Genomic DNA, 13,678 nt, shown 5'->3' with positions numbered 1-13,678 from the left:
CCCGGGCTCCCCGGGACCCCGCAGCCCCCCACGGTCCCCCCCGCCTCCCCTCGCTTCCCACCCGCAGCTTCAGAGTCCCCCAAAAAAGGATGAACCCCCTTTTTCGCTCCCGGCGAGATGCTCCGGTGCTTCTCCCCCGGCTCCCGGGGTGGGCGAGAGGAGCCCCCGGCTGCTTGAGTGGCCTTAATTAAGCGGGTTTTAATTAATTAACTCCGCAAGTGGGTTAAGCCGAAGGGGTCACGTGGGCTCGGCCGAGTGTCGGGCCAAGTGCTGGCCCCAGTAGCCACCGGAGCCCGGACTGGGCGTGCTGGGGTGGCTTTTCCTCCGCCGAGGACACAGACCCCCCCGGCTCTGGGCTGTCCCCCCCCCTCCCCGTGTCACCCGTCCCCTGGCCGGAGCCGCTGCTGGGCCCCTGGTGTCCCCAAACCCCCCCCCCCCGCCTTTGGTGGCCATACCGACGCTGGCGGGGTGAGAGTGGGGGGCCAGGAATCGTGTCCCGGCCCCCCCCCCCGGCCCCCACACCGTGTCCGCCCCATCCGGCTGCGGAGGGGACCTCGGGGGCGACATTGGGGTCCCCGCGGATGTCCCCCCTCCCCGCTGGGTTTCCGCTGGCTGGGCCGTGGCCACCTGCACCCCGAGATAGGCAACCGTGGGGGTGGCGGCGGGTTGAGCTGGGCGCGGGGGGAGGCGGGGGGAGGCGGGTGGTGAGCGCAGGCCGTTGTCCCCCCCCAGCCCCTCGCCGTGTCCCCCGCTGGCACTGCCACCCCCTCCCCTGCTCTGCCAGCCGGGCCAGGCTCCTCCACCCCCCCCGGAGCAGCGTGTTGTCCCCCCACTTCCCCGCACCCCCTTTGGCAGCAGCGGTTTTGCTTGGGGGGGCGGGGGGGCACCTTCCTGTGTTCCCCCGTCCCCGGCTGCGTCCCCTGCGATAAGGGGGGGACAGGCTGGGACAGGCTGGGGGGGGGGGGGGTGGCTGCCGGCCGCATTTGGGGGTGGCCATGGTGGGTGCTGCTGCGCTGCTGCGGGCCCTGCTGCTCCTGGCGGGGGGGCCACGCTCGACCCCCGCCCTGGGGCTCCTCCAGGACCCCCCCGCCGTGTACCAGGGCCCCCCCGGCAGCTATTTTGGCTTCGCCTTGGATTTCCACACGACGGAGGGCAGGTAGGGAGACGCCGGGGGGGGCCGGGAGCGGGCAAGGAACCCGTTCCCCACCCCCCCCACCCCCCCAACACCCTGTCTGCCCCCCCAGCCCCAGCGTGGTGGTGGGGGCACCCCGTGCCAACACCTCCCAGCCCGGCGTGGCTCAACCCGGCGCCGTCTTCCTCTGCTCCTGGCCCCCCGGCAAGACCCCCTGCCACCCCCTCCCCATGGACACCGCGGGTGCGTGGGTGCCGTGGGCTGCAATGGGGGCGGGGGGGACGGGACGGAGGTGGGGGGCCACCAACCTGGCACGTTCCCCCTCTCCCGCTCCCCCAGGAGACGAGACCGAGACCCAAAACGACGTGAAGCTCCACACCTACAAGTCGCACCAGTGGCTGGGGGCGTCCGTCACCAGCTGGGACGGCAAACTGGTGGTGGGTGGGTGGGCACCCAGGGTGGGCACCCACCCTTGTCCCCGTCCCCATCACCTGTTGGGACGGCAAACTGGTGGCGGGTGGATGGGGTGGGCACCCGGGGTGGGCACCCAGGGTGGGAACCCACCTTGTCCCCATCCCCGTCCCCGTCCCTGTCCCTGTCCCCATCACCAGTTGGGATGGCAAACTGGTGGCGGGTGCACCCAACGAGAGGGAGGGTGGGCAGCCACCCTGTCCCTGTCCCCTTCCCCGTCCCTGTCACCAGCTGGGATGGCAAACCGGTGGTGGGTGCACCCAACAGGACAGTGGGTGGGCACCCACCCTGTCTCCCTCCCTGTCCCCGTCCCCGTCACCAGCTGGGACGGCAAACTGGTGGCGGGTGCACCCAAAAGGAGGGTGGGTGGGCACTCAGGGTGGGCACTCAGCGTGGCCACCCACCCCATCCCTGTCCCTGTCACCAGCTGGGATGGCAAACTGGTGATGGGTGGATGGGGTGGGCACCCAGGGTGGGCACCCACCCTTGTCCCTGTCCCTGTCCCTGTCCCCGTCCCTGTCCCCGTCCCCGTCCCTGTCCCCATCACCAGTTGGGACAGCAAACTGGTGGTGGGTGCACCCAAAGAGAGGGTAGGTGGGTGGGTGGGTGGGTGGGCAGCCAGGGCGGGCACCCACCCTGTCCCCATCCCCGTCCCCATCCCCGTCACCAGCTGGGATGGCAAACTGGTGGTGGGTGGACGGGGTGGGTGGGCAGCCACCCTTGTCCCTGTCCCCATCACCTGTTGGGACGGCAAACTGGTGGTGGGTGCACGCAATGGGAGGGTGGGTGGGCAGCCAGGGTGGGCCCCCACCCTGTCCCCATCCCCGTCCCCAGGCCTGCGCCCCGCTGCAGCACTGGAACGCGATGCAGGGGCAGCAGGAGGCCTTCCGCACCCCGACGGGGGTCTGCTTTGTGGGTGCCCCCGCCCTGCGCCGCGTCGCCTGGTACTCGCCCTGCCGCGACCAGGTCATGGCCGGCGCCTACCGCGACAGCGACTACGGTGAGGGCGATGGGGTGGGGGTGGTGGGTGCCCCCCACTCCCGGCCAGGGGGCTCACCCTGCCCTGTGCCCGCAGCCTACGACAGGCGCTACTGCGAGATCGGCTTCAGCGCGGCCGTCACCCCGGTGAGACTGGGGGGGGCTGGGGTGGGAGATGTCGGCGTCAGGGGGGCTGGGGTGGGGGTGTTCGGGTGGGGGGTGCTGGGGTGGGGGGTGCTGGGATGTGGGTGCTGGGATGGGGGGTGCTGGGGTGGGGGGTGTTGGGTTGGGAGATGTCGGGGTGGGAGATGTCGGGGTGGGAGATGCTGGTGTTGGGGCGTGCTGGGGTCGGGGGTGCGGGGGTGGGAGATGTCAGGGTGGGGGTGTTGGGGTGGGGGGTGCTGCGGTGGGAGATGTCGGGGTGGGAGATGCTGGGGTGGGGGGTGCTGGGGTGAGGGTGCTGGGATGGGGGTGCTGGGACGGGAAATGTTGGGGTGGGGGCTGCTGGAGTGGGGAGGTGCAGGGGTGGGGGGGTGCTGGGGTGGGAGATATCAGGGTGGGGGTGTTGAGGGAGCTATTGGGGTGGGGGGTGCTGGAGTGGGGGTGCTGGGGTGGGAGATGTTGGGGTGGGGGGTGTTGGGGTGTGGATGCTGGGGTGTGGGGTGCTGGGGTGGGGGGTGCTGGGGTGGCAGATATCAGGGTGGGGGGTGTTGGGGTGAGGGTGCTGGGGTGGGGGATGTCAGCTTAGGGGGTTCTGGGGTGGGGGGTGCTGGGGTGGGAGATGTCGGGGTGGGGGGTGCTGGGGTGGGAGATGCTGGGATGGGGGTTCCGGGATGGGAGACGTCGGGGTGGAGGGTGTTGGTGTGGGAGATGTCGGGATGGGGGGAGCTGGGGTGGGAGACGTTGGGGCGGGAGATGTCGGGCTGGGGGTGCCGGGGCGGGGGTGCCCCGGGGGGGACGCTGACGCCGGCGGGTCGCGCAGGACGGGACGCTGGTGCTGGGTGCCCCCGGCGGGTACTACTTCACGGGTGAGTGCTGCCCACCCGGCCTTGCCGCCTGGGCCGACGGGTGCCGGGGGGCTCGCCGTGGGGTGGGCACGGCGGGAGGGGGGCACCGGAGACGGGACAACCCCCTAGGTGCCACCCTCAATGGGCCCGGGCTAGGGGTGGCGGGTGCCCGCTCAGTGCTTTTGTGTCCCCCCCCGGCCCCTGGTGTCCCCAGGGCTCCTGTACTCGGTGGAGGTGGATGCCATCCTCGCCCGCTTCCACGGCACGTCCCTGCTGTGGCCGGAGCGCCCGGGGCGGCCCACGGAGGAACCCATGGCCACTGACTACGAGGATGGCTACCGGGGTGAGCTCTTGGCGTGGGGCGGCCCTGACCCATGGCCGGCTCGTGCCGGGGCATGGCGGGGGTCAGCGGTGCCCGTCTCCCCGCAGGATACTCGGTGGCCGTGGGCGAGTTCGATGACGATCCCAAAACCAAAGGTAGGGCCGGGTGGGCGCGGGGGGGCCACGGCCACCTGCGGAGGGGGGGGACACAGGGCCCGGGAACCCCCGGGCTCGGGACACGGGTGGTGCCAGCTCAGGAGCCTTTCCCTGAGCCCCCCTGCCCACCCCAGTGCCAGGGGGTATCCCCGTGCCCCCCCAGTGCCACGCTGGGGGCACTCAGGGCTCTCATCCCCCGCAGAGTACGTGGTGGGGGTCCCCAACAAGAGCAACACGAGGGGTGAGGTGAGTGGTGCCCAGTGCCCGGCTGCGTGGGGACACCCCGGGGGGTGTGGGGGGACACACACCGCTGGGGACGGGCACCCCGCGGCGGGGGGGGGACACACACACAGCTGGGGACGGGACCTGACGCTGCTCTGGGCAGGTGGAGATCTTCAGCGCGGGGATGACCCTGCGCCGGCTGCAGGGCATCGCCAGCGAGCAGGTACCCCCCCCCACTGCCCTGCCACCCCACGGCACCCTGCCCCACTGCCCTGCCACCCCACGGCACCCACTGCCCCCCCATGGCACCCACAGCCCCCAAGACCCCACCTGCCACCACCCCATGGCACCCTGCCCCACTGCCCTGCCACCCCATGGCACCCACTGCCTCCCAGACCCCAGGTGCCGTCACCCCACGGCACCCTGCCCCACTGCCCTGCCACCCCACGGCACCCACTGCCCCCCCATGGCACCCACTGCCCCCGAGACCCCACCTGCCACCACCCCACGGCACCCTGCCCCACTGCCCTGCCACCCCATGGAACCTACTGCCCCCCAGACCCGACGTGCCATCACCCCATGGCACCCTGCCCCACTGCTCTGCCCCCCCCAGCACCAACTGCCCCCCAGACCCCACGTGCCATCACCCCACAACACCCTTCCCCACTGCTCTGCCCCCCCCCAGCACCCACTGCTGCCCCCCGGCACCCACTGCCCCCCAGACCCCAGGTGCCATCACCCCACGGCATCCTGCCCCACTGCCCTGCCACCCCACAGCACCCACTGCCCCCCCACGGCACCCACTGCCCCCCAGACCCCACGTGCCACCACCCCACGGCACCCTGCCCCACTGCCCCATCACCCCCCCCACCTTCCCCGCTGCCCCCCATGCCCCACCACCCCCTCCCAGCACCCCACGGCTCCCAGTACCCGCTGCCACCCTGCCATCGCCCCGTCCCCCCCCGGCACCCACCTGCCCGCTCCCCCCGCGGTGCTCCACAGACCCCTGCACCCCCCCACCCCATAGCACCCCAGCACCCACCTGCCCCCCCCACAGCCCATGGTGCCCTGGCACGACCCCCCCACCCTGCCCCCCCGGTGCCACCCCCCACCCTGCTCCTTCCCAGGTGGCATCGTACTTTGGGCACACGGTGGCCGTGGCCGACGTCAATGGGGACGGGTGAGAACCAGGACTGTCCCCCCCTGCTGCCCCACCAAATCCCCCCCCCGGGGGCACCCCAGGGTGCTGCCCCTCGCCTGGCACACCCCTGGGTGCCACCGGTCCCCAAATCTGGGGACCCTGACCCCCCCCCCCGCCGCGGGCGCAGGCAGGACGACGTGCTGGTGGGTGCCCCCCTCTACATGGCGTGGCTCCCCGACGGCCAGCGCAGCGAGCTGGGGCGCCTCTACCTCTACCTGGGGGGGGGCCACCAGCCCCTGACCCGGCCCCCCCAGACCCTGACGGGCACCCACCCTTACGGCCGCTTCGCCGCCGCCATCGCCAGCCTCGGGGACCTGGACAAGGACGGCTACGACGGTAACACCGGCCTGGCACGGGGGTGGCGGGGAGGGGGGGGGCTGTGCCAGGGGGACGGTGCCAGGTCTAAACTATCGGGGCAACTGAGGCAGGAGGAGCGGGACGGGTGACGGTGCCGGGCTGGGGTTCCCGGTGGGTGCTGACGTCCCCCGTGTCCCCAGACGTGGCGGTGGGTGCCCCGCTGGGGGGTGACGGTGGCAGCGGGCAGGTCTTCATCTTCCGCGGGCAGAGCGAGGGTCTGATGGCGGCCCCCACCCAGCGCCTCGACAGCCCCTTCCCCGGCCCCGCCGCCTTCGGCTTCGCCCTGCGCGGGGCCACCGACCTGGATGGCAACGGCTACCCAGGTAACGGCCCCGCCACTTGGCCACCGTCGTGCCACCCCGCTGCCACCCGCCCGGTCACCAACCCCCTGCTTGTCCCCGCAGATCTGCTGGTGGGGGCTTACGGGGCGGACAAGGTGGCCGTGTACTGGTGAGCGTCCCAAGCGCCGGCTGCGGTGGCAGCACGGCCTCCCCGGGGTTGGGGGGGGTCCCTGCCCGGGTCCCCTGGCACCTCAGCCCTGTCTCCGTGTCCCAGGGGACAGCCCGTGGTGGTGGCCCGCACCCAGCTGAGCGTCCCCGACGGGCTGAACCCCGAGCTGATGGCGTGCGTCCTGCCCGGCTCCCTCGCCCGCGTCAGCTGGTGAGTCACGGTGGGGACACCGCCGCGGGGACACCGCCGTGGGGATGTCACCGAGGTGGGGACGCGGCCCCAGGGATGGCGGCAGGTCCCCGATACCCCCCCCCCCGGGTGCTGTCCCCCCCGCAGCTTCCCCGTGGTGCTGTGCGTCAGCGTGACAGGCCAGAGCATCCCCAAGAGCATCCGTGAGTGCCGGTGTCACCCGGGGGGGGACAAGGGGCACTGCCAGGGTGTCACCGGGGGTGTCACCGTGCCATGCCCCCCACCCCCCCACCATGCCAGGCCTGAACGCCGAGCTGCAGCTGGACCGGCTGAAGCCCAAGCTGTCCCGGAGGGTCCTGCTGCTGCAGGGCCACCAGCCGTCCTGGCACAGGACGCTGGAGGTGGCCCCGGGGACACCCCCCCTGTGCCACAACCTCACCGCCTACCTGCGGGTACGGGGACGCCGCCAGCGCGGGTGGGGACAGGGGCACCCTCAGCCCGAGGAGGGGGGGGACGGGGATGGGGACAGCGGCATCCCCCAGCCAAGACGGGGACAGGGATAAGGACAGACAGGAGCATCCCCAGCCCAAGGAGCTACTGTCCCCATCCCAAGGGTGGGGGACAGGGCTGGGGACAGTGGCATTTCCAGCCAGGATGGGGATGGGGACAGAGGTGTCCCCAGACCAAGGGGAGTAGGGGACTGGGCTGGGGACAGTGGCATCTCCAGCCGGGATGGTGACAGGGATGGGGGCAGGGATGTGGATAGTGGCATCTCCAGCTGGGATGGGGACAGTGGCACCCCCAACCGAAGGAGGGTGGGGGACAGGGCTGGGGACAATGGCATCTCCAGCCGGGATGGGGACAGGGCTGGGGACAGGGCTGGGGACAGTGGTGTCCCCAAACCAAGGGGACTGGGGGACAGGGATATGGATAGTGGCAGCTCCAGTTGGGATGGGGCCAGGGATGGGGACAGGGATGTGGATAGTGGCATCTCCAGGTGGGATGGGGACAGTGGCACCCCAACACAAGGAGGCTGGGGGACAGGGCTGGGGACAGTGGCATCTCCAGCCGGGATGGGGACAGGGCTGGGGACAGTGGCATCCCCAGCTGGGATGGCGACGGGGATGGGGACAGTGGCATCATCCCCAGCAGGGATGGGGACAGGGATGGGCACAGCGGTGTCCCCAGTCCTGGCAGGGGGTCGCGGGGGGGGGTGAGGGGGTGGGCACGGTGTCCCCGCGGGGTGCTCTGCCCATGGGTGTCCCCAGGACGAGGCCGACTTCAAGGACAAGCTGAGCCCGGTGGCCCTGAGCCTGAGCCTGGCGCTGCCGGGGGGGTCCCCGGGGCTGGTGCTCTACGGGGACACGCAGGTGCAGGCGCAGGTAGGGGACACACGGCTGGGCTGGGGACAGCGCGGGGAGGGGGGGGCTCGTCCCCAGGGCTGGCACGGGTGGGCACCCCCAGCCCGGGGGACCCTCTGCCACCGCTGTGCTCCGGCCCTGCCGCCCTCAGCCTGTCCCCAGTGTCCCCAACCCCTCCCTGGGACGCAGCCCCCGTCCTCCCCGGTGTCCCCGGTGCTTCTGCGGGATGTCCCCCCTGCCGCCCCCGCTGTCCCCGTTCCCTCCTCGGGGTTGTCCTTCCAGCCCCTCCCCACTGTCCCCACTGTCCCCCTGCGATGTGCTCCCTACCCTCCCCGCTGTCCCCAGGCTCTCCATGGGATGTCCCCCCTGTGCCCCTCACTGTCCCCAGTCCCTCCCCAGGGTGTCCCCTCTGTACCCCTTGTTGTCCCCAATCCATCCTTGAGATGTCCCCCCCCATGCCCCTCACTGTCCCCAGTCCCTCCCTGGCATGTCCCCCCAGTGCCTTCCCCGTCCCCAGTCCCTCCCCGGGATGTCCCCTCTCTACCCACTCTTGTCCCCAATGACTCCCCATCCCTCACCCCCTATTCCCCCCTGCTTCCCCCCCCCCATCCCCCCTCCCTCCCAGACCCACATCATCCTGGAGGACTGCGGCGAGGACAACCTCTGCGTCCCCGACCTGCGCCTGGCCGCCGACACGTGAGCGCGGGGCAGGGGGGACGAGGAAGGGTGCCCGGTGCCACCCCGGGGTGCTAAGCCCTGTCCCCGTGTGTGTCCCCCCCCTCCCCAGGCCCAGCCGGCGGCTGCTGGTGGGGGCGGAGGCCGTGCTGCGCCTGCGCGCCAACGCCAGCAACGTGGGCGAAGGCGCCTTCGAGGCTGAGCTGCGGGTGCAGCTGCCCCCCGGCACCCACTACCAGGCGGCCCGCAGCAGCATCCCGGTGGGTGCCCGGAAGGGGGTGCCCGGGGTGGGGGGGGGGTGGGAGGGCTCATGCCCTGCCCTTGGTGGCCATCACCCTCTGTATGGGTGCCCAAGGGTGATGGGTGCCAGGGGGTCCCTTGCGTAGGGGGTGCCATCGCCCTTCGCGTGGGTGACCAATGGTGATGGGTGGCAGGGGGTGCCCGGGTTGGGGGGGGCTCATGCCCTGCCCTTGGTGGCCATCACCCTCCGTAAGGGTGCCCAAGGGTGATGGGTGCCAGGGGGTGAGCAGGGTGGGGAGTCCAGTGACTCCCCTGTCCTCTCCTTGGTGGCCATCGCCCTTTGCGTGGGTGACCAATGGTGATGGGTGTCAGAGGGTGCCCGGGGTGGGGGCCGTCACACCCTGCCCTTGGTGGCCATCACCCTTCATGTGGGTGTCCCAGTGGCAATGGGTGCCCAGCATGGGGGGGCCCGTGCCCTGCCCTTGGTGGCCATCGCCCTCCATTGGCTGCCCCAGTGGCAATGGGTGCCAGGGGGTGACCGGGGTCAGTGGGCTCATGCTCTGCTTTTGGTGGGTGCCCAGGTGTGATGGGTGCCAGGAGGGGACCGGGGTGGGGAGTCCAGTGACTCCCCTGTCCTCACGCCCTGCCCTTGGTGGCCATCACCCTTCATGTGGGTGCCCCAGTGGCAATGGGTGCCCAGCATGGGTGGGACTCACGCCCTCCCCTTGGTGGTCGTCATCACCCTTCTGTGTGGGTGCCCAGTGGTGATGGGTGCCAGGGGGTGCCCAGGCACCCTTGGTGGGCATCACCCTTCTGTGTGAGTGCCCAGGGGTGGTGGGTGCCAGGGGGTACCTGGGGTCAGGGGGCTCATGCCTTGCCCTTGGTGGCCATCACCCTTCTGTGTGGGTGTCCAATGGTGATGGGTGCCAGGGGGTACCTGGGGTCAGGGGGCTCATGCCTTGCCCTTGGTGGCCATCATCCTTCACGGGGGTGCCCAGTGGTGATGGGAGCCCAGCATAGGGGTGCTCATGCCCTGCCCTTGGTGGCCACCGCTCTTCGTATGGGTGCCCCATGGCAATGGGTGCCAGGGGGTGCCCGGGGTTGGGGGGCTCATGCTCTTCTTTTGGTAGCCACCACCATCTGTGTGGGTCCCCCGGTGGCAAGAGGTGCCAGGGGGTGCCCGGGATGGAGGTGCTCGTGCTCTGCCCTTGGTGGCCATCACCCTTCATGGGGGTGCCCAGTAGTGATGGGTGCCAGGGGGTGCCTGGGGTCGGGGGGCTCACGCCCTGTTTGCACCAGGCGGGTGCCTGGAGGCGGTTGGTGCACGTTGGGGTCCATGATGTGTCACCTCCCCGTGTCCCCGCGCCGTAGGGGCAGGAGAAGCTGAGCTGCAATCCCAAGAAGGAGAACGGGAGCCACGTGGTGCTCTGCGAGTTGGGCAACCCCATGAAAGCGGGTGCCCGGGTAAGGGGGTGGGGTGTGGGGGGTTGTCCCCCCACCGAGCCCATCACCCTGGTGTCAGGGCTGGTGGTGGTGGTGGGTCACCCACCCTCCTGCTGCCCCCCCCAGATCTCTGTGGCCATGGAGCTGAGCGTGTCTGGGCTGGAGGACGTGGGTGACGCCATCACCTTCCAGCTCCAGCTGCAGAGGTGACACCGTGCCAACCTCCCCTGTCCCCCTGCCCAACTCTTGGGATCCGGTCGCTTGGGACTTGGTGGCCTCAGCTTGTCCCCAAACTCGGTGGCCATCCCTCACCCCGCCCGTCTCCCCGCAGCAAGAACAGCCCCAGCTCCGCCAACGCCTCGGTGACGGTGACGGTGCCCGTGGAGGCTCAGGCAGAGATGGAGCTGCGAGGGTGAGGGTCTTGCGGGGGGAGGGAGGGGACCGGGGTGGCCCTGGGTGGGGGGGACGGGACACTGACCCCCCCTCTCCTGCCAGGAACTCCCTGCCCGCCACCACGGTGCTGCCCGTCAGCTGGCACAGGGTGGAGGGCAGCCGGCGCCTGGAGGACCACGGCATCAAGGTGGAGCACGTCTACCAGGTAGGGCGCTGCGCCCATGGGTGCCCCGGGGAGGGGGTGAGGGGTGGGGGGGAGGCCTGTCCCCTCCCCCGGTGTCACCTCCCCCTCCTCCCCCAGCTCCACAACAAGGGTCCCAGCACCGTCAGCGACGTCACCCTGCGCCTGGCCGTCCCCAGCCGGCTGGGTGGCCGCGTCCTGCTCTACCTGCTGGAGCTGGGCACCGAGGGGGGCATGAGCTGCGCCCACCCCCCCGGCCTCAACGCCGAGCAGGTAGGGTGCTGCCTGGGCACCCGCGCCCACCCGCTGGGTGCTGGCCGGTGGGAGGGGGGGGGTGTCAAAGTGGTGTGTCTGTGTGTCCGTGTCCCCCCCCCACCCCTCCTTTATCTCCTTCCAGCTGGAGATCCCCCGGCCCACGGGCGCAGCACCCCGCAACGGCACCCACCAGCGGGAGCGCCGGGACGCGGAGGAGCCATCGGGTGCTGGGCTGGAGGACCCTGTCCCCGTGGTGAGCGGGTGCCCCCCGGGGACCTGCGGCCCGTGACGGGTGCGGGGGGCACGGGGAGGGGGTGACCTCTCGGCCTGGCACAGGGTTTGGGGTGCAGGTCGGGGGGTCCCGGGAGCCACGGGGACCCCAAAGTGGCACGCCGCCCCCCAGGGGCCACCCTGCCTGTCACCGGGGCGGAGGTGCCTGCAATGGGGTGTCGCCATCGGGTGGGGTGGGGGGTCAGGGTGGGGGTGAGGGTGACGCCGGCCGCGTGCGTCCCGCAGGACTGCAGCAACGCCACCTGCGTGGGCATCGCCTGCCGCGTGCCCAGCCTGGCCAAGGAGCAGCGGGCGCTGGTGAGCGTCCGCGCCCTGCTCTGGATGGACACCCTGCAGCAGGTACCGTCCCCTCTTGGGGACAGGGTGGCACCGGGTCCCCTGGGTGTCCCCGCCGTGGCCCGTCCAGCACTCCCGCAGAGAGCAGCGCTGGGGACGCCGGGTGCAGGGTCGTGGGTGCCCCGTTGGCTGCCAGCACCCCCGATGCCACATCCCCATGTGTCCCCGTGTGTCCCCAACTTGTCCCCATGTCTGTCCCCAGCGGGAGCACCTCCTGAAGCAGTTCCTCATCCAGTCGCGAGCCTGGTTCAACACCTCGGCCATGCCCTACCGCGTCCGGCCCCGCGTCCTGCCCGCCGGGGAGGCCACGGTATGGCTGGCACGGGGGGACGCGGGGACAGGCTGTGGTGGCGGCGGTGTCACCCACTCGTCCCTCCGCAGGCTGTCACCGAGGTGGTGCGCGCCAGCCCCGGGGGCGAGGGGGCCGTGCCGGTGTGGTGGGTGGTGCTGGGGGTCCTCGCCGGGCTCCTGCTCCTCACCCTCCTCATTCTCCTCATGTGGAAGGTGAGTGGGCGGGGGGGGGACGACACTGGGGACATCGGTGACACCCCGCCATGGGGGTGGGACCTTGATGGCACTGGAGGGACCCATGAAATGGGGAACCCAGCCCTGGGGGTGGGGGCAGCGGGCACAGGGTTGGGGGTGGGGGGCAGCACCGGGGGTGGTGCCATGGGGTCCCCCAGGACCGATGGCGCGGGGTTCCCCTCGGGCCGGGCTGTCACCGTGTCCCTCTTCCAGACGGGTTTCTTCAAGAGGACGCGGCCACCCTCCGAGGAGGACACGCAGGAGCTGGCACCCAGCCAGGCGCCGGAGCCGGGGGGTGCCCAGGGCTAGAGGGGTCCCCTGGGGTCCCCCTGCCCCCCCGCCCCCACAGCATGTCCCCTGTCCCAGCCCCACGGCCCCAGCACCCCCGGGTTCCCGTGGGGGACACCACCCTGTCCCAGCCCCGATGTCCCCAGCACCCCCAGGTTCCCATGGGGCACCCCCCCCCGTCCCCATGTCCCCAGCCCCCCTGGGTGCCCACAGGACCCAGCACCCCACCGCTGCCCCCTGACAATAAATCTCTGCCTGGCACCCGGCGTGTGCCATGGGGTGACGTGGGGGGTGTGTGTGTCCCCCCCCCAGGGGACAGGACACATGCAGGGGTGAACAGGGAGAGGGGGGGCCTTTTGGGGACCCCCACGTGCCTTGTGGGGTGCCCAGGGCCCCCTGTGGGTGCTGGGGGGCTGAGGCAGGAGGGGCCGGTACTGGGGTCATCCCAGTATGTCGGTGCCGGTACTGGGAGAGGGTGCCGGGACCGGTACCAGGGTCAGTGCTGGGATACCAGTATGGCACTGGGAGCCGGTACTGGGGGCCAGTGCTGGTACAGGGGAGTGAAGGTCAGTACTGGGATCATCCCAGTATGTTGGTGCCGGTACTGGGGTCAGTGCCGGGATGCCGGTGCTGGTACGGGTGGGTTAGTGCGGTACTTGGGTAAGTCCCGGGATGCCAGTGCGGTACTGGGGGCCGATATGGGGGCTCGAGGCGGTACTGGGAGCGGGTGCTGGTACTGGGAGTGGGTCCTGGGATGCCAGTGCCAGTGCCGCAGTTAGTCCCGGGATACTGGTGCAGTATCAGGGTCGGTGCCGGTACTGGGGTCAGTGCCAGGATGCCAGTGCCAGTACCAAGTCCCAGTACCGGGGGTCAGGGTGGTACTGGGAGTGGGTCCAGAGGTCAGTGCTGGTACCAGTTTCAGTGCTGGGATGCTGGTGCGGGACCGAATCCCAGTCCCGAGGCTCGGGGCGGTACCGGGGGTGGCTACAGGGGGTCGGTTCTGGTCTCGGGGTCAGGCCTGGGATGTCAGTGCCTGTAGGGAGGGGTCGGTGCCGGGATCAGTGCCGGGATGCCGGTGTGGTGCTGGGTCCCAGTCCCGAGGCTCAGGGCGGTACTGGGGATGGCTACAGGGGGTTGGTTCTGGCCTTGGGGTCGGTGCCCGGATGCCGGTGCTGGTACAGGGCAGCGGGTGCCGGTACCGGGGTC

The 13,678-nt window shown here is 71.3% G+C and overlaps 1 protein-coding gene across 3 annotated transcripts; it reads left to right on the top strand.

The window, feature by feature from the left end:
* The first annotated feature begins 982 nt into the window (after window positions 1–982).
* Window positions 983–12,732, top strand: ITGA2B (integrin subunit alpha 2b). Of its 3 annotated transcripts, none has more exons than XM_074562352.1 (30): window positions 983–1,156; window positions 1,245–1,375; window positions 1,472–1,569; window positions 2,438–2,603; window positions 2,679–2,728; window positions 3,564–3,609; window positions 3,803–3,931; window positions 4,018–4,065; window positions 4,268–4,311; window positions 4,451–4,510; window positions 5,415–5,467; window positions 5,616–5,824; window positions 5,986–6,168; window positions 6,250–6,295; window positions 6,401–6,505; window positions 6,632–6,687; window positions 6,785–6,936; window positions 7,753–7,866; window positions 8,471–8,541; window positions 8,633–8,780; window positions 10,132–10,224; window positions 10,330–10,409; window positions 10,535–10,615; window positions 10,699–10,801; window positions 10,898–11,050; window positions 11,175–11,285; window positions 11,549–11,662; window positions 11,862–11,969; window positions 12,041–12,163; window positions 12,398–12,732. In XM_074562352.1, exons 1-30 carry the CDS (start codon window positions 996–998, stop codon window positions 12,491–12,493), a joined length of 3,132 nt encoding a protein of 1,043 aa, XP_074418453.1. In that variant the 5' UTR covers window positions 983–995; the 3' UTR covers window positions 12,494–12,732. The 3 variants fall into 3 exon arrangements, with proteins under 3 accessions (XP_074418453.1, XP_074418452.1, XP_074418454.1); XM_074562351.1 differs by having other exon boundaries at window positions 5,917–6,168; XM_074562353.1 differs by lacking the exon at window positions 11,549–11,662 and having other exon boundaries at window positions 5,917–6,168; window positions 12,398–12,641.
* The last annotated feature ends 946 nt before the right edge of the window (window positions 12,733–13,678 follow it).

This window comes from Larus michahellis, chromosome 18, assembly GCF_964199755.1.
Source record: "Larus michahellis chromosome 18, bLarMic1.1, whole genome shotgun sequence".
In the NCBI taxonomy this organism is placed as follows: Eukaryota; Metazoa; Chordata; class Aves; order Charadriiformes; family Laridae; genus Larus; species Larus michahellis.
Note: the sequence above shows the minus strand (reverse complement) of the source record. Positions and strands in the feature narration are given on the sequence as shown.